This window comes from Engraulis encrasicolus, chromosome 19, assembly GCF_034702125.1.
Source record: "Engraulis encrasicolus isolate BLACKSEA-1 chromosome 19, IST_EnEncr_1.0, whole genome shotgun sequence".
In the NCBI taxonomy this organism is placed as follows: Eukaryota; Metazoa; Chordata; class Actinopteri; order Clupeiformes; family Engraulidae; genus Engraulis; species Engraulis encrasicolus.
This window is the reverse complement of record NC_085875.1, coordinates 18504243-18524242: the sequence shown is the minus strand read 5'-3', so window position 1 is coordinate 18524242 and position 20000 is coordinate 18504243. Positions and strand designations below refer to the sequence as shown.

At 46.4% G+C, this 20000-nt stretch overlaps 1 protein-coding gene across 1 annotated transcript in view; it reads right to left on the bottom strand.

Moving 5' to 3' along the window:
- LOC134435020 (MAM domain-containing glycosylphosphatidylinositol anchor protein 1) overlaps window positions 1-20000 on the bottom strand; it is a 367713-nt gene that overhangs the window by 100747 nt on the left and 246966 nt on the right. The window contains exons 8-9 of the mRNA XM_063183748.1: window positions 17398-17727; window positions 3347-3643 (exon numbers count right to left, since the gene is read on the bottom strand). Coding sequence (XP_063039818.1) covers window positions 3347-3643; window positions 17398-17727 — 627 coding nt within the window. The remainder of the gene's footprint in view (window positions 1-3346; window positions 3644-17397; window positions 17728-20000) is intronic.

Sequence of the window (20000 nt, the reverse complement as noted above, 5' to 3'; positions counted from 1 at the left end):
CTGCATCTGCACTTGTTGTTCTGTATATTTCCTGCGCACTTTGTAACTGCTAGTGATGTCGGCTATGATTATGTCCTCGATTGTAAGTCGCTTTAGTTATAAAGCGTCTGTCAAATGCAATGTAATGTAATGTAATGTAATGCAACGTACAGAATAGAACCTACAGAACAGCAATTCCAATGCCTTACTTTACAAACTCTAAGCATTTGGTAAAGAAAAAATGTCGCTTGTGCTTTTGAAAAACATCATTGCATCTGTTTGTGCTGCAAATAGTAGTAGTAGTATTTTTCCCTTATAGACTCAGACTTTGCACAAAATTAAAAGTCCTGCCCAGATATTCCTTCTGTCTGTGCTGCTAACACAAGTGATTTCACTAATTACATGTAGCTCATCAACCTGGCAACAGAGTCAACAGTTACCATGGTGCTGCTGTATCCACACGCCTTTCTGGTTACTATGTGCGGACGCCTTTCTGGTTGCTATGTTCAGAGTTCAGATGCCTTTCTGGTTGTTATTTTCGGACGCCTGTCTGGTTGCTCGACCTAAATTCTATACTTATTCTGGTTGCTCTGTATGATTAGGATCACCTGGTTTATTAGATTGGCTGGAGAATATGGCACTTATACCACTGCAGGATGGAATGTCCCATTGTGATGCATTATATTGGGTGTTGATTAACTCCCTATACTATATATGCACTATTACAGCAAATCGAACGTGCGCTTTATGAACACACTAGCCTGAGGGCAAACATCGGCACGATTGAGATAACCAGGCCATGCCAGGAATTCAACTACCTGGGCACACACTAAAATACTGACAGACTACAATTGCTTGGATCTTCAGTGGGTTTCGTGGGTCCGGGGGGATGGGTGGCCTACTGCCTAAACTGTAACAGTTTAAATGCGTCCTCTCCAAACAGAGAGAGTGTGTGTGTGTGTGTGTGTGTGTGTGTGTGTGTGATATTGACACCTGTCCTCCGCGACCGCGGATAGCCCCCACCTTTGCGCTTCTCATCTGGCTGTCACGCATCAACTGGAGGAGAGCGCGCAGTTCAAGGCAAGTGGCATGACTGCAATCGTCAACAGGCCTACTGTAGTCTAAACAACTGTTCAATGTTCAGCGGTGTCCGTAGTCAAATTATCACAGCGGTGGTAGATGGTTTTTATGAAGACCTGGAGGTCTGATCTATCCTACTTTGCAGCAGACAAAAACCAACAGACAAAATTGCTGAGTAGTGCCTACGAATGATTCTCCTGCCAGGATAGCGTTGGACTAACCAGAATAACCAATTTACATGTTGAATGTTGAGGAGGCATTTTGAAAAGTCGAAGACTTATTCACGAGGATATCATAGCTACCTTTCCTTGTCAATGTCCCATGCATTACAAAATATTCAAGAACCTCATCTGCGATAGGCTAAACACGATTTAGCCTATCTAACACGCTTGAGGATAATATTGCCACCTTTCCCCTCTCCTGCGGTAGCCAGTTGCCTCTCAGAAGAAGCAATCTGAAATGGAAACAGTGCGCACTGTTCAAGACCCGCGGCAAGACTGCAATGGTCATCATGGTCCGTGGTGTCAGCATTCAGCTAAAACGGTGATAGGCCCTTTTTTATATATAAAAATATACCTAATTCGCAGCAGCCAAAATCAGTCAGATAATAAGTCCTGAACGAGTACGTGCAGGGTAGCGAATGCTCCTTCTACCAGGGTAAAGTTTGCAATTGGAGAGGGGTGATTGGAGGGCTAAATTAAGTCCGAAATCAAAATGATCAAAATACGGTCGATTTATTTACAATACCCTACATGACAGAACGAAAATGTGTAGGAGGTCAACAGAAAATAACCATAAACTGAGGACTATAGGCAACGTCAAAGTAAAATACAAACACGAAATCAAACAAAGCTTTTTTTAATGCGGCAACACTGGTTAACAGCAGGTTTTACGCACACATTTCGAAGCGGTTTATCACAGATGCCGCTCTCTTCCTTGCTCTCCCAAACCCCAACGTACACTGGGTTTAATACTCCCTGCAATACTGGCCAGCTATTATTCAATCATCATTTCATTTGTCCATGCAAAGACCTTTACGCTGCGGTAAACTAAAAGTAGCCTCGGCCGAATTAAGGTAGGCTACAGCCTAACACAAAACGGTTTCCATCTGCACACAGATGCCACATATTAATAGGCTACCATACACAAAAAAATGTAAAGCTAGCAAATGAAAATGAAAAGCATTTAAATTAACATCCCACTAAACAATCTCTTCCCCAAAGTCAAAGTTGAAACGGTGTGCGCTTCCGCCTCGCAGATTGACTGATTAAAGTGTGTTGATCAGTGCAGTGCGTGCAGGGTGTGTGCGAGAGCCCACATTAACCCGTATTACAGCGTTAAACCACATGCTACCCTGAAACACCGCTGCTTCCCCAAGTTTTACATTGCAAAATTTCCGACATTTCCTTCACTGACGCAGCGTTTGATGGCCAAAGACGCGGCGCATCCGAAAAAACTAAACAAAACAATATAAGGGGGGAAACATGCAGCGCCGTTGGTCAAGCCTTCTTCCTTGGTTCATTTAATGATTATTTAGACAGGGCTTTTATTTGGAACCGGCCATTATCTGTCAAATATCCTCGTGCACCCAGCCCTTAAAAGGAACCCGGCCGCTAATTGGAACTCGGCTATTATATGGAACTTTNAGGTATATTAATATGCCGTCAACATCGTCTAAAATATTCCATATGGTAATAAATGTTGCCTACCCATTTGCGCTTGAATGTGTATTGTGTGTATGCAAGAGAAAGTGTGTGTGTGTGTATGTGTGTGTGTGTGTGTGTGTGAGAGAGAGAGAGAGAGAGAGAGAGAGAGAGAGAGAGAGAGACAGAGAGAGAGAGAGACAGAGAGAGAGACAGAGAGAGAGAGAGAGAAACCTGAACATGCGCTACCACTAAAGCGTATAGCGAGCGCTCCCAAGTATAGCAAGCGCTCCCAAGTATAGCAAGCGCTCCCAAGTGCCACCTGGCGGTTGTTTGGGTACACTGCAGCTAGGCCCGGTACGTACCGAGGTGGATGACGTGGCATTACCTCGGTAAAGGGTGTGCATTGTAGGGGGACCGACTGTATGAAGTAGTCCCAATTTTCTGACCACATAACACTTGTGTATCAAAGCGCCAAGGCACATTCCAAAAAAAGGGAAAAAATGGCAAAGCAATAACATTAGGCACACACTGAATTGACACACGTGGAAACACCAGTCACGGATCACCAGAGGAACAGCGATGGCTTGTGAGAGTTTTTACTTGGGATGTCCACCCCTGCCCATAGTAGTTACTGCACTCACATTGCACGTTGAGCTGGACCTGGCCCTCCCTCCGCTTGATGTTGAGGCCGTTGTAGGGGGCCGTCTGGCAGCGGTAGGGGCCCAGCGACTCCCGAGACACGTTGGTGAGACGCAGCCGGCCGTCCCTGGTCTCCACCATCCAGTCCCCGTTGGGCATGGGCAGGTCCTTGTTGCCCCGCGACCACAGGACAGGAGGCCGGGGTTTGCCGTCCACTTGGCACACCAGCTCGGCCGTGCCCCCTTCCTTCACGTTCACCGTGGCACCGCCCGACGGTATGGACAGAATGGGTGGAGTCACTGTGTATGGAGAGAGGGAGAAGAAGAAAGATGTGGTATGAGAATCAGAGGTTGGATGGGGAAAGAACGAAAGAACGAAAGAACGAACGAAAGAAAGAAAGAAAGAAAGAAAGAAAGAAAGAAAGAAAGAAAGAAAGAAAGAAAGAAAGAAAGAAAGAAAGAAAGAAAGAAAGAAAGAAAGAAAGAAAGAAAGAAAGAAAGAAAGAAAGAAAAGAAAAGAAAAGAAAGAAATTGGACTACAGAAAACAAAAAAGAAGAAGAAAAAAGGAGATGAGGAAATGTACAAGGACAAGTGGAGGGCAAAGAAAAAAGAAAGTACAAAGAAACAAATGTAGCAACCCTACTCATCATCCTTGAAAGTAGAATTATTTAGTAATTTACCGTCTAGGGGGGGGGATTACTCACTTAACCAGAGGCCTGGGGTAAACTGTGAAAATGTTTACTGTTGACTGCTGTGCATAAGTTGCTTTGAGCCCCCACTCTGAGCTACACTCAGAGACAAATATTTCAGCATTTTACACTACAATCCACCACAACATTAAAAACGAAAGGTGAAACGTCAGTGTAATAATAAACGATCAGGAAACATTTATTTAAACCAATTTTGTGATCGACTCCCTTAACACACATAAGTCATGCTGTCAACAAAGACACGCAATCAAACCCGAACAAAACAAACAAAAATACCCGGCCGGGGTTTCAAACCAAACAGTCATTAAAGGGCCCAGTTGGCGCGCGGTGGAGCTCATTCATAAATCCAACAGAAACGTAGGCTACCGGTACTCACTACCAGTTGCCTCATAGGTTACCGTAATCCACTGACAGCGTTGTTTAACGTCCAGCGATGATCGTGCCCGTTACCATCATCGTGTCCGTACCCCAAACATCTCCCTTCGACACCGTAAAACTCCTCTCGGTACAGTAGCAGTCTACTGTCACTCGTGGCTAGCAGCAATCAACAACTGCTGATAGCGGCTGGCAAAGATGCAGCTGCGAAGCGGTTAGCTGCCGGCTAGCATAGTCCCAAAAACAGTATCGAAACTCGTCCTCGCGATGAACAAAGTCAATAGAACATCAACAATGACACCGACAGGAAAACGGGTCGGTGAATCCTTGTATGAAAGTCTCTTAAGTCATGTTCACTGACTGTAAAGTAAATTAATCAAAGTCCGCTCAGGAACATCACAAAGAAAACAAACGTCTGACAGTTAACTTTTTTTTCTCAGCCGAACCTTTCCGTTCCCCTGGCAACCCCCGTCAACCAATAGGATACCAGGAATAGAAACACAGCACCGTAACAAGCCAATACCTATCTCCATATGAAGCAACTGCAACGTTAAATACAAATTCAATCACATAAGCAAAAATATATGAATACTCTCAATACTTTTGCATAGATAAGGCTTTAGGAAATGTCAGATTGGTTACAATTATGTTAAGGATTATTAACTCTCATATTAAAATACCATATAATAAATGAACACACGATCTACTTAGAGATTCCCAGTCTTCAGGTGTGTTACAGTCTCCCCCTACTGAAAAAGGGTCATGCCCTCATGACATAGGAAAGAAAAGAGAAGAAGCATGTCTACCACATTCAAAAATACCCATACACATGTATAAAAAGTTTGCTACATGTATCCTAAGTATTGGAACGATACTTACTTCTAATCTAGAGCCTAGAATCTAGAGCCTATCCATTTAAACAGAGTACTAACATACCGAGTAGTGGTTGGGGCTATGTCTGACCTATTAACTACAGGGCAGAGGGATAGGGAGGTTACCGAGGTGGGCTGCCCTGGGGAGTCATATGCCAGCCTTGCTGGTGCCCTCCTCACTCTCTGAGGTCTTGGGGGTTCATGTTCAGGACAGCTTGGTGTCCTTACGCCATGGGGAGACCTCTCCTGCCGGGCTTGGCTCTCGGAGTCCTCAGTTGTCATCTCTAGTAGACCATCCGTTGGCTGCCTTTCCTCTTCAGCATCAGACAGGGGTGAGGGTGGACTGGACTCAGTGGTGGGCACGTGCTGAGCAGACAGCAGGCTGGGAACAGAGTGACTGGGCGGGGAATCAGACACAGGCATGTCTGCACCAGGGAGGTTTGGTGACAGGTCAGGGGCCTCAGCAGCGTACACATCCTGAGCAGACACCAGGCTGGGAACAGAGTGACTGGGCGAGGAATCAGGGTAAGGCAGAGGTATGTAGGCACCAGGGGAGTCTGGGGACAGCTCAGGAGGATTCCCATGGAGGATTAAACTAGGGCGAACCGGCGAGGCAGCCTCACAGGAAAAATCAGGTGAGTGTGTACCGGCCTGACTTTCCAGAGGGTCTGAGTCATGGGGCACTGCAGACCAGTCTCTTTCAAAGACTGATCTAATGGGCACATCAGAGTCATCTTCATCAGTCTCTGGGATCATGGGTGGATAGAATACCACCAGCTCCTCTCCTTCTGACTCAGACGTGGACGGTCCACTGGCCATCCTTCTCTCCTTCTCCTCAGGCACTGGAGCTTGCCTCCTTCTCAGGCGCCGGCTGGATCTTCGGTTCGGTCTCTTCGGTTCGTTCACAGTGTCTCTTGGGCTCAGTGAGACGTCTTGTCCTACCGGTAATAGCAGGTTGCGGTGTAGAACTTTGTCAGGACCTACTCCATTCTCTGGTCTCAGCCTGTACACAGGTAAGTTTGGCATTTGACTCTGTACAATGTATGGGTCTGAGCACCAACGGTCTGCTATCTTGTGTTTCCCTTGTAGGCCGACGTTCTTCAGTAACACTCTGTCACCAGGAGCAAGTGGACAGTAACGGACCCTCTGATCGTAAAGGCGTTTGTTTCCCTCATTCCTCTTCCCAGCCATGGTTTCAGCCATCTGATAGGCAGCTTGAAGGTCTCTTCGCATGTTTGTAACATATCTTGCGTAAGACTTTGCGGATGAGTTGTCACTGGACACGCCAAAACACACATCAACTGGTAGCCGAGCTTCACGTCCAAACATCAAAAAGTAGGGACTGTAACCTGTACTGTCATTCTTTGTGCAGTTGTAGGCATGAACGAGGTAACTGATGTGTTGGCTCCATTTTCCCTTTTGCTCTGGTTGTAGCGTGCCGAGCATATTGAGCAGTGTCCTGTTGAAACGCTCAGGCTGCGGATCTCCCTGCGGGTGATATGGGGTGGTCCTTGACTTCTTCACTCCCAGCATGCCTAGCAATTCATGGATGAGACGACTCTCAAAGTCTCTGCCCTGGTCTGAGTGTACTCTGTTAGGTAGGCCATAGTGAATGAAGAACTTTTCCCACAGTACTTTGGCAACTGTCATTGATGTCTGATCTTTTGTGGGAAACGCTTGTGCATACCTGGTGTAGTGGTCAGTGACAACAAGCACATTGCAGATGTTCTTGGAATCTGGCTCCAGGGACAGGAAATCAATGCAGATGAGGTCCATTGGCCCATCACTGCTGAGGTGGGAAAGCTCAGCAGCTCTTGTGGGCAAGGTCTTTCTCTGGATGCATCTAGCACAGTCCTTGCAGTGCTTATCAATATCTGCCTTCATCCTGGGCCAGTAGAATCTCTCTCGTACAAGCCCATATATCTTCTCAAACCCCAGGTGCTGAGGGACTGCAGCACTGTCTCTCTGAACTCTTGAGGGAGCAACAACTGCTGACGAGAGGGAGCATTAGGTGGCTTTGACACACGGTAGAGAACAGAGTTCTTTAACTGAAGTTTGTCCCACTCTTTCAGCAACAGTGGGATGTCCGGATGCGCCCTTTTGTCAGCAGAGTGGCAGTCTTTCTTGGCTACAGCTTTCATGACCTCTCCAATGCATGGGTCTGCTTTCTGGGACCGTGCAATCTGCCCTGTGCTCAACTGGGGGAGATGGTGTGTTGTCACAGCAGAAACATTACAGAAGGCCCTGGGTACAGCTTGCTTGGGGGCGCCAATAAGGTCTATGGCTCTGTGAGGCTGAGGGTGTTTTGAACAGCAGGCATGGGACACTTGGCACATTGCTTTGACACCAGCCGGTGAAATATGCTCACGACGTGACAGACCATCCGCATCTATGTTCTGCTTTCCAGGTCGATACTTAAGGCTGAACTCGTAAGTCGACAGTGCTGCCAGCCAGCGGTGTCCAGCTGCATCTAACTTGGCTGTAGTGAGGACATAGGTGAGTGGGTTGTTGTCTGTGTGTACTTCAAACCTCACCCCATACAGGTAGTCATGCAGCTTTTCTGTAACAGCCCACTTAAGCGCCAAGAATTCCAACTTGTGTGTAGGGTAATTCTTCTCGGACTGGGAGAGACTTCTGCTTACATATGCAACTGGACGCAGACCACCTCCTTGATCTTGGTACAGCACACCTCCCAAACCTTCGCGGCTGGCATCCACATGAAGGGTGTAGGGATACTGTGGGTCTGCAAAAGCCAGGACAGGTGCTTCTGACAGGCACTGCTTGAGCGTCTCAAAGGCTGCTTCACACTCAGGACTCCATCTGGATCCGAACGGCTCTGAAGCATGAAACATCTGCTGTGGCTCTTGGTTTGGGTTTGCCTGGGTCGCATTGTTGTCTTTCCTAGACTTTGCGCGGGGTACACCAGCTGGCATGCAGCCCTTCAGCAGCTGGTTAAGTGGGTAGCAAATCTGTGAGTAGCCTTTCACAAACCGCCTGTAATACCCACTGAAACCCAGGAAAGAGCGGAGGGCAGAGATGTTGTTCGGGCGTGGGCAGGTCTTCACAGCCTCTACTTTACCAGGATCTGTGGAAACGCCTTCCCTGGAAACAATGTGCCCCAGGTAGTTCACAGAGGTGCAGCAGAATTGGCATTTGTCCAGTGACAACTTCAACCCCTCCTCTTTCAATCTGTCTAGGACCTTCAGGAGCCGTTGTTCGTGTTCTTCCAGTGTTCTCCCAAACACTATCAAGTCATCAAGGTACACTAAGACTTCTAGCAAGTTCATGTCGCCCACCGTTCTCTCCATGGCACGCTGGAAGGTGGCAGGAGCACCAGAGATTCCTTGGGGCATTCGTTCAAACTGGTAAAACCCAGCAGGACAGATGAACGCAGTCTTGTCTTTGTCAGCCTCACTCAGGGGTATCTGATAGTATCCACTCCTCAGATCAAGCACGCTGAACCACTGGCTTCCACTCAGGCAGGCAAGTGCATCCTCAACTCTGGGCACTGTGTATTGGTCAGGGACAGTCCGTCTGTTCAGTGTCCTGTAGTCTACACACATGCGAATGGTGCCATTTTTCTTTCGCACCACCACAATGGGAGATGCATAGGGGCTTCGAGACTCTGAAATGATGCCAGCTTTGAGGAGTTGATCCAGATGCTGTCTCACATCAGCCACATCACCTGGGGGCAGACGCCTGGAGCGTTCTCGGAATGGCTTCCCCTCTGTCACCCGTATGGTGTGCTCGGTGGTTTTTGCGCAGCCCACATCAAACTCTCCTTGGGAAAAGACCTCCTTCCGTTGCAGCATCTTCCTGCACAGTCTCTCTTTCCACTCTTTTGGCACTGGAGAGTCGGCAAAGTTGAATGCATCGGAAGTCAGCACATTGGAGTCATTTTGTGTTTTGGGGCCTTTATCCACAATATCCACTGGGTACAGCTGAGCAATGGGCATTCTTCTGTTGAGCTTAACTTCTCGAGTCGTCATGTTCCTGACAATGACTGTAATGCGACGGTTCTGCATCTCTTCAGCTGTCTTGAGGATAGGAATGACCATGAGCTCATCAGGAAAGGTTCCTTCTTCAGTCTGCTCTACCAGTACACTCTGGGTGTTCACAGGGTGAGGGAACTTTGGGATACCACTGATGGTCACTGTTGCACCCGGGGGAATTATCTTCTGCTTAGCCTCAGCCAGCCACACCGTGCCCCTCTTCAAGTCTGCCACCTCGTCAGGTACTTTCTGGAACACCTTGTATGCCTCTTTAATCTCAGGATGCACCCTCATGGTCATCAAGAAATCTTCTCCTTTTAATCTGCAGGAATTGAAAAGACGCCTTACTACAGAGGTGTTAGTGCCAACTATGATGGATGCCTCCCCTTTGACGGTCGGGTCTGGACACACCAACACAAGTGCCTCAACTGTCTCAGTCACTCCCACTACGTCACTGCTGAACTCCAACCTTAAGCACAAGTAGCCATCATAGGGATATTCTTCAGCACTGAGTCCCCATAACTCCAGACAGTGAATTGGAGTCAGTGGTATGTGCTTTAAGTATTTGTGGTAAAACGAGCGGTAAAGGAGGGTGACTTGAGATCCACTGTCAAGTAAAGCTTTGGCGTAGATGTCTTCAATTCGAACTGAGACAACTGAGCTAGGGCCAACAAGGCCTGCTGGAAGCATAGCTTTCTGTCCTTGCAGTGGTTTGCACTTTGTGGAACGTGTCATCACCGGGACTCCAGTTCGTTCCCTTACTGGGTCCCTGGGGAGTTTCCCGTCGGCCGTCTGAGCTTTATAAGCCGCTGGTTGACTTTTCTGAGGTTCTCTGCATTCTGGCATTGGCGTTGGAAATGGCCATCTTCCCCGCACTTGTAGCAGAAAACATCAGCTGTGTCCTGTCGTACTCTCTGTGCATTTGCCGGTCTTCCCTCTACCCGTTGGCTGGGTCTTTGTGAGACGATCGGTGGCGTTGCTGAGGGTGATGAGACGGAGAAGGAGAGCAAGCGCGTCATCTCACTTTTCAGGTGTTGCACCTCTATCGTCAGACTCTCAACAGAAGGGGTAGTCTCAGTAGGCACTGGGCTGGGACAGGAGAATGCAGCAGGGCTGGTGCTGTGCTCAACAGGAGCGACCATAGCAGACAAGGTGACATGACTGGCTGTCGGTCTTTCAAAGATCAGAGCCTCCTCTGCTCTCACTTCACGCAGCAGCTCAGTGAAACTGGGGGGAGGCTTGAATTTGTACACCAACATGATGCGGAGGGCAACCAGGTCATTAGGCAGTGCGCCCCTTGCAACTTGCTCAATGCGAGTCCCATCCATCTCTCGGAGAAGAATGCCCCCTTTTCGGAATACAGAATGCAGCAGCTTGTCAATTCTGAGGACATATGCTGAGAGTTTTTCTCCTTGCAGTTGGAAAGTGTTGCGGAACTTGAACAACAGGTCTAGGGCACTCTCAGTGGTTCCAAATGCGGTTTCCAGTGCTGCTAAGTAATCCGCTGCCGTTGAACTGGGCTTGCTCACTCTCAAGCATCGTACAATGTCCGCTGCTGGCCCTTTAAGACATTCAGCAATTTTCTGCTTCTTCAAGGGGTCAGAACACTTCCACTCCTCAAGTAAGTGCGTCATCTGTTCCGCCCAAGCATCATATTCCTCTTCTCCAGGTGGTGTTGGCTTAATACCTGAGAACACTCGAAGCTTTCGGTGGACTGGATTTTCCACAGGGGCTGCTTGGCATTTGTCCACAAGAGAGGTGATGGCATTGACCAGCTGCATATTCAGGTCTAATGATGCTGGTGGTGACATGGCAGGAGAGGGCATGGCAGGATTTAGCACTGCAGGGACAGGCATGGCAGGGGTTGGCACTACAGGGACAGGCATGACAGAGGTTGACACTGCAGAGACAGGCATGGCAGGATTTAGCACTGCAGGGACAGGCATGACAGGGTTTGGCACTGCAGAGACAGGCATTGCAGGATTTAGCACTGCAGGGACAGGCATGACAGGGTTTGGCACTGCAGAGACAGGCATGGCAGGATTTGGCATGGCTGACATGGGCATAGCAGGCAGTGGCACTGCAGGCATGGCAGGGGTTGGCATGGAAGGGGTTAACAGGCCTTGCACATCAGCAACAGTCTTTCCCTCATGAGCCAGGAAGGCTTTCAGCTTGGCTTCAAAATCTTCCTCCGGGGGAATCTTCATAGGCAAGGCTTCAACAGCGACACAGACCACCCAGGGAGCCACCTCAGTACTAAGGGCCACTTGTTTAGGCATCTCAACTACACTGACATCCTGTGATACCTCAAGGAGAATTAACTGGCTCGTACCACAAGCTGCCAGGCACCGACCTATGATTTTGGACCTACCAAAGACTGCTGCATTATCAAGTGCTTTATACACAACCTCATCTGTAACATCTACAGGCACATTACCAAGCACTACTGCTCTTCTGATATCTATACCCTTTTCATTACACCAAACAATTACCTGTTCAGCCTCCATATTTAAATACAGTGTAAATCAATACTAGATTTTTTCAAAAAGGGCCAACACAGTAAAATCACTCACAGTAGAATCAGTAATATCAGTAAAATAGCCAATGTTATCACATTAAAATAACAACATTAACCCATTAAATATTAGAAAATATCAAATTCCCATTGCAGAATATTACATTCATATTTACCTTAAAGCACAGCAATCAACTTCAATCCCGGACGAAAGTCCCCACATGTAGCAACCCTACTCATCATCCTTGAAAGTAGAATTATTTAGTAATTTACCGTCTAGGGGGGGGGATTACTCACTTAACCAGAGGCCTGGGGTAAACTGTGAAAATGTTTACTGTTGACTGCTGTGCATAAGTTGCTTTGAGCCCCCACTCTGAGCTACACTCAGAGACAAATATTTCAGCATTTTACACTACAATCCACCACAACATTAAAAACGAAAGGTGAAACGTCAGTGTAATAATAAACGATCAGGAAACATTTATTTAAACCAATTTTGTGATCGACTCCCTTAACACACATAAGTCATGCTGTCAACAAAGACACGCAATCAAACCCGAACAAAACAAACAAAAATACCCGGCCGGGGTTTCAAACCAAACAGTCATTAAAGGGCCCAGTTGGCGCGCGGTGGAGCTCATTCATAAATCCAACAGAAACGTAGGCTACCGGTACTCACTACCAGTTGCCTCATAGGTTACCGTAATCCACTGACAGCGTTGTTTAACGTCCAGCGATGATCGTGCCCGTTACCATCATCGTGTCCGTACCCCAAACATCTCCCTTCGACACCGTAAAACTCCTCTCGGTACAGTAGCAGTCTACTGTCACTCGTGGCTAGCAGCAATCAACAACTGCTGATAGCGGCTGGCAAAGATGCAGCTGCGAAGCGGTTAGCTGCCGGCTAGCATAGTCCCAAAAACAGTATCGAAACTCGTCCTCGCGATGAACAAAGTCAATAGAACATCAACAATGACACCGACAGGAAAACGGGTCGGTGAATCCTTGTATGAAAGTCTCTTAAGTCATGTTCACTGACTGTAAAGTAAATTAATCAAAGTCCGCTCAGGAACATCACAAAGAAAACAAACGTCTGACAGTTAACTTTTTTTTCTCAGCCGAACCTTTCCGTTCCCCTGGCAACCCCCGTCAACCAATAGGATACCAGGAATAGAAACACAGCACCGTAACAAGCCAATACCTATCTCCATATGAAGCAACTGCAACGTTAAATACAAATTCAATCACATAAGCAAAAATATATGAATACTCTCAATACTTTTGCATAGATAAGGCTTTAGGAAATGTCAGATTGGTTACAATTATGTTAAGGATTATTAACTCTCATATTAAAATACCATATAATAAATGAACACACGATCTACTTAGAGATTCCCAGTCTTCAGGTGTGTTACACAAAAAGGAAAGAAAAAACAAAACTTGAGTAAAATATAGAACGGAACAGAAAAAATACCACTCCATATACCACTTGTAAAAAATTGATATGATTTGCTATCATGTATCCACATAGTAATCATGTTGCTTTTGCCCTTAAGACACGGTGGCCAACAGCGGATTGTTCCTCATCATCATCATCCTCAACATCATCATGCAGAGGCTAGGTTAGCTGCCTGGGCAGAGGTGAGGGGAGGGCGTAGCTGGTCCTGGAGACCCAGGCGAGACTCGAGAGGGAGGCAGCACCGGAGGGGGGTGTAGGCTGCCGAGTACATTGTAATTGAGGAGGTCGAGCCAGGGCAGCGTGTGAGGAAATCAAATGGAGGGGAAAAACAGTGCTGGGTGAGAGGGTAGGCAGGTGATACACAGCAATGGTGGACATGTGGAGGAGGCTAGCAGTGACTGACTAGCATGTTGCTAATAGAGAGACTGGTTTTACAAATCTGTTAAAATGTTTAGAGGGTGTCAGTGGGTATGCATACACTCTCATCTGAGGGGCAAACTGAGTGCAAATGTTAATATTTGATATGACAGCTTACATGGTAATCTGGTGATATCTGAATTGGAGGCCTTTTGAATGTGGTCAGTATTTAAATTATGAAACTGCAAGTACTTCGGAATACAACTCTGAAGCACCACTTGCCCATAGAAAAAGACAAAAAGCTAGACTTTTAGGACAAAATGTATGCTTTTAGACAATGCTTCTTTCTGAAGCACTGAAGAGCTTCTACTTGCGGCCTGTTTTTTTTTTTTTACTGCCCAGTCACATTTATGACAAACAGTGCAACAAAGAACTGTTCAAAGACTCTTCTTGAGTGGGATCTTTGCATGAGGTCTTTGAAAAAATATTTGTGATAGCTGCCATGGCATTGAGTCATTGAAAGGTTGCAGATTTGCAAAAGAAAGTTTGAGATACTTTTTTGTTGAGGCAGAAATCTTTGTGTCGTGAAAAATTGGTGGATAATCTGAAAAGATGTGTGTCCTGAAAGCCTTAGTAAGTTGCATGTAAACAATATAAAAAAACATTCCTCACTGCCTCTTTGTGAATAGTTTTCAGAGCATGAAAAAAACCTCTCGTCAAATTCATTTGACATCATTAACCCCAACCCCACACGGACGCACGCACGCACGCACACACGCACGCACACACACACACACAAACACACAGACGCACACACACGCACACACACACACACGCACGCACACGCACACACACACACACACACACACACACACACACAGACACGCGCACACATGCACACACACATACACACATACACACACACGCACACGCACACGCACACGCACACACACACACACACACACACACACACACACACACACGCACGCACGCGCGCGCACACACACACACACACACACACACACACACACACACACACACACACACACACACACACACACACACACACATTTCCTGAGAGCTGAGTGGCACGCATGTGAGGAAGGAATCTCCCCATGTGTTGTTTTATTCATCGTGCCGTCAGGGGCGCCCATCTGCCATTGGCCACGCCGCCCTTTAATGAGCCCCAATAAGAGTAAGTCCAGATTCATATTTCATGGCATATTTCATTCAGCTTTCTTTCCCCCTCCACATCCACTTTTTTGATGTTCGTCTCCTGACCCAGTGTACTACCGACCCTCACTCTCCATGTCTCTTCCTGGAAACATTAGCATACGTCACAGTCTGCATGAAAATGGAAGTCCTGGGGTGACACCATACGCTAGTTTCTATTGGGTCTCCAACGATACCACGCCATCCCCCGTTCGTAAATCTTACTGTAATACATGCCTGTCTCGACATGGTTTGCAGTCAAATACAATGAAACATGATTTATTATCTTCGGCATTCTGTCAAGTACTGCGAAGGTGCACTTTGGTTAACACAATTTGAAACAAAGTATCCAAGGCACTCTTAGCAGGCATAGATAAAGAATGTGTTTAATTGAAGTGAGGTAGTGCATAATTGAACGGGTTAAAAATGTTGGAAGAGTGGAAGAGAAGAGAAGAGAAGAGAAGAGAAGAGAAGAGAAGAGAAGAGAAGAGAAGAGAAGAGAAGAGAAGAGAAGAGAAGAGAAGAGAAGAGAAGAGAAGAGAAGAGAAGAGAAGAGAAGAGAAGAGGAAGGATGTCTTGGACGTCCTTCGTCTGTAGAGCTGCCAGACTGCTCTTCTTTCAACCTACAAACTACAAAGTTATTTTCTAACATGAGGAAAATCAACAGGTATTACATGATTTTGCAAGAAACTGAACATGACATGCCAATATTTTCCACTTGCACTAATTAGGCATGGATCCACAAGCCCTGGTGAGAAGTAGGACAATGTTAACCAAATAAACAGATAGTAGCTTTGTGTGGAATACGTTATCCTATAAGTCCAAGACAATCTGGGAATAAGTTTGCCTGCGGCTGAGAGTTCCCATCCCATTCCACCCCTCTCTCCTCTGCTGTCTTTACCTGTCCATCGCCTCATCCCTCTTCTTTGCCTCTACCTCTCTCTCATCTCATTCCTCCACCACCTCCTCCACCTCTTCCTTTCTTCCTTTATAATCAACTGTGCATCCCTAACAGACCCCGGTGAGACAGATGGACTTCCCGAGGGCGATGACACTGCCTCCGTCAGCACGGCCTCTCCCAAGGTGGCTCAGCCCTGGATCTTTTTAATACCCGCATTGTTTTCAGGAGGGGGGGGTGGTTGTCTTTCTTTCTTCCAAAAGGGCTGAAATACTGGGACAAAACACTGAGATACAAACCGAGTTCTGTCTGAGAGAGAATGGTAGTAAGAGTCTCAGGGGTGATAAGAACAGAAACGGAGAGAGTTTTCTTTTGTGTGAGTGTGAGTGGTAAAGACGTGTGTTTGGACAGCAAGCCTGACAGAGATAGGCTTCCAAACACCAACAGCTAAGGCAAAGTTTAGTAGAAGAGGTCAGACTGACAGATTAATGGAGATAGTGTGTGTGTGTGTGGGGGGGGGGGGGAATAAACGAAGAAACTGGCCCATGGGCTGGCCTGAAACGAAGTGTGATATGTGGCGGTTGAAAAAGAAAGAAAGACAGACAGAGACTGCCAAATGAGAATTTTAAAGGAGAACTGCCCACAGGGTTAGTTTGAGAGGAAAGGCTGAAGAGCTTTTAAAAAGAATACCGCAGGCTTATGATGAATAACTCCACATTAAAAGTAAATGAGAGCAAAAAGAAGAGGCTGGAGGAGCTACAAATGAATGCAGGCAGTTTCACAAACTTAACACAGAAAGGGAAAGAGAAAAGGGTAGCCAGACAGACAGGCAGTCAAACAGAGAAGAGAGAAAAAAGGTGCAAGGAAAACGCTGCACAAAAACATCCAATGTGAGGTCAAGGATGAAGGTTGAAAAGATTAAAAAGACCAAGAGGATGAGGAAGGAAAAGAAACCTGGGAAGGGGTGGGGAAAAGAACCAGATATAGTGAAAAACATGTTCTGCCTGATCATGTCAGGACAGTGTCATGCAGTGGTTTTCAAACTTTTCTGCCAAGATCCACTTTTGGACCCAAGAATATTTTCACGACCCCGTCCCCATTCCAAATACCAAAGCTTTCTAAATTTTAATGTGAAATTGAAATGGGTAAGTAAAACAGTAACGGTACAAGTTAATACTGTCACTAACTAATTCCTGAAATGATTATGTAAAACCATATATCCAAGACTTTATGCAAACATTCCCTTCTCTCTGTGAGCCCCAGCAATTACTCTGTACCCCACATAAGGGTCCTGACCAACAGTTTGGAGGCTAATGATGTAATGTAATGTGATGTCATGTAATGTCAGTAAGTGTAAATGTAATGTAATGTGTCCCTCATCGCTGCTCTGTGTGACAGTGGAAAACAGTTCATGCTTGATAATGTAAAGTAATGTCAGCAACGTGCAATCTACAGTAATGTGATGTGAATGTGGGCTCTAAATAAACAGCAGCCAACTGGCCAAATGCTGGTGGAATTTCAGCTTGCCTGGTAGAGAAGGCAAATTTACAAGCCACTTTGACTGTGTGTTTGGCTAGTGAGATGAACAACTGCTAGCCATTTTGGTTGATGATGGAAAAAAGTTAGTTTAGGGCCCTGGATGTAATGTAACGGTGTCCCTCACCGCTGCTCTGGGTGATGTTGATGTCCACCCGCATCTCGGGCACAGTGCTGTCGGGGAAGTTGGCCACGCAGCTGTAGGTGGCCTGGTCGCGGAACTTCATGTCCACGATCTCCAGGCTGCTGGTGCCCGTGGGCATGTCGGGGTCGCTGCGCAGCACGATCAGGCTGTCGGTGGGGTAGATGGGCATGGCGTTTTTGAACCAGGTGTAGTTGACCTTGTCCTGGGGCCGGGCGTCCACGTGGCAGGAGAGCTTGAGGTCCCGACCCATCTGGATGCTCTCGCTGTCTTTGTTGGAGTCGGGCGTAATCTGGAAGGTGAGGTTCGTCATCGCTGGAGGAGGGGAGTGGGGGGGAGATGTGAGGAGGAGTGGAAACAGAGGTGGAGGGGAGGAGGGGGAGGAGGAGAGGAAAGAGAGGAGGAAGGTGGGGGTTATACAATAATACAATAAACAATGGATAAAGCACAGCGACAAAAAAACATCATTTGTTGTAACAGTGCTGGAGGCTCGGGTAAAGATTCTGAGTTATGATTGACTGTTGAGGAGGATATTCAAAATGAAAAAAAATAAAGTGTCTGGCACATGAGTAATTAACTCAGAGTGTGCAAACAAATTGGAGCAATTATTTAGCATTACTATTCAATTATTCATACATAATTAATATTAAAGATACCTATTTCTAAGAAGTTGACAGTTTTGTTGGGAGTGATAAATGACGAGCCCAAAAAACTGAAAGTGAGAGTGGAAAAAATAATGTTAAAAGTGAAATAAGGATAAGAAATTCTGATACTGTAAAATGACTGAAATGTCGGAGTCAGCTTCTTTGTGTCACTGATATTCCACTTAGGTCACAATTCGGCCTCTTTTTGTTCACATACCTTATTTATGATCCCTGCCACCTACCACCTGCCCACCTACTGACTTATAGATGAGAGTACATGGTAAGAATACCAAATTACCTGTGTAACGAGCAACTAAAAACTACTGTCCTCATTCCATTTGTCCTCGACAATGCAGAAGATCCTCTCCAAGATGGGTCAAGTATGTATCATTTATAGGTGTCAATACCCATTTGACTTCACCCATTTACAGTAAGCGAGGCACTTTTGCTAGGATTATTATTTCAATTGATATTTTGGTGGTGGGTAGTCAAAGCAGTTGAGCTATGAACATGTGTTATCTGCTTCTGAACTATTTAGTCAGACAGTCAATCTCCTAAAATCCTGAGCAAACCAGGTAAATTTGCAGCTCAGTTCAGTTACAACTCAATAAAAGTAGTCTTCATCGGGTACGGCCTGCTCATCGTAGGGTGCTTAAGGCTGGAGGTTGAGTGAAATTATGAAAAAAATAGACTAAGTACTAACAGATCTACCATAGGCGTGGAGCTGGCGCTGGCCAGGGCCAAACAAACAGCCCGAAAAAAAGCAGACCTCATCGGGTACGGCTTACTGAGTGCAGGGTGCTTAAGGCTGGAGCTTGAGTGAAATTATGAAAAATATAGGCTAAGTACTAACAGGTCTACCATAGGCACGGAGCTCGCTGCGGCCAGGGCCCCACAAACAGCCCGAAAAATCACAGAGCACAAAGATGATGTGTGTAGCCCATATGTATCATCTGTGTGAAAAAACAAAACAGGGTCTTTTTCCATACATGTACATGGATTTGTCCGTGCACTGAAACTGTTGGTTGGTTGGTGGGGGTTTGAGAGATGAAGCAGTTTACAGCGTGTCAACTCCAGTGCGCAATGAACACTCCATAGATAGCTGAAACAGTAAGGACACTAAGTAGTGGTGGGACAGAGTGGGGTGGGCGGTGGGGTATAGGCTCAGCCACCATATGGCTCGGGCAGTCATGTTCAAACAAATGGCTCCCGTATGCCTCCTATCTACCTTCCGACTGCATCTCTGGAGCTGGTAACGGGGCTGGTAACAACAGGATGGGACAGCGTCAGTAGGAACAGAATCCACTTGTGCATGCATGATGTGCCAGACCCATTTAACATAAGTGTGCAAGTAAGACAGCAGGGTCGAGCTGAGGTTGGAGAAGAAAGAGAGATGGAAAACGCTGAATTACACTGAACGTCTACAAACGAGCTCACACGGATGGAGTACCTGCCTGGCCACGCTCTCTACAGGCGCTAATTACTCCCCATTCCCGGCAAATTAATTGGAGTAAATAAAGATGATTAAAGGATCTAAAAATAGCCCGCGGGTCTCGCTTGCCAATGATGGGTGTTTTTTGTGTGCAATTGTGCTGGATATTACACAACTACAGTGCGCTTAACCTCTGAGCTTGACACAATTAGATGGGGTTGTTGGAAATAATCAGAGATCAACTGCTCACTGAATGCACTCCCAGCAGAACAGCCCACCCACAACACAGATTATTCATGCTTTACTGACAGGCTGCGGCTGTTATTTTCAGTTCCACTTATGGAAAAATGTAATGAAGTTAATGTAGCATATTTTCAATGGCTATACATGTACGTAGATGCTGCCTTTTTTCAGTTGATGAAATCAAAGAACAAACATATGGTTCACATTGGTGTAACAGTCACATATGCAGCCATGAACACACGGACACAAGCAAGTGCAATAGAGTGTAA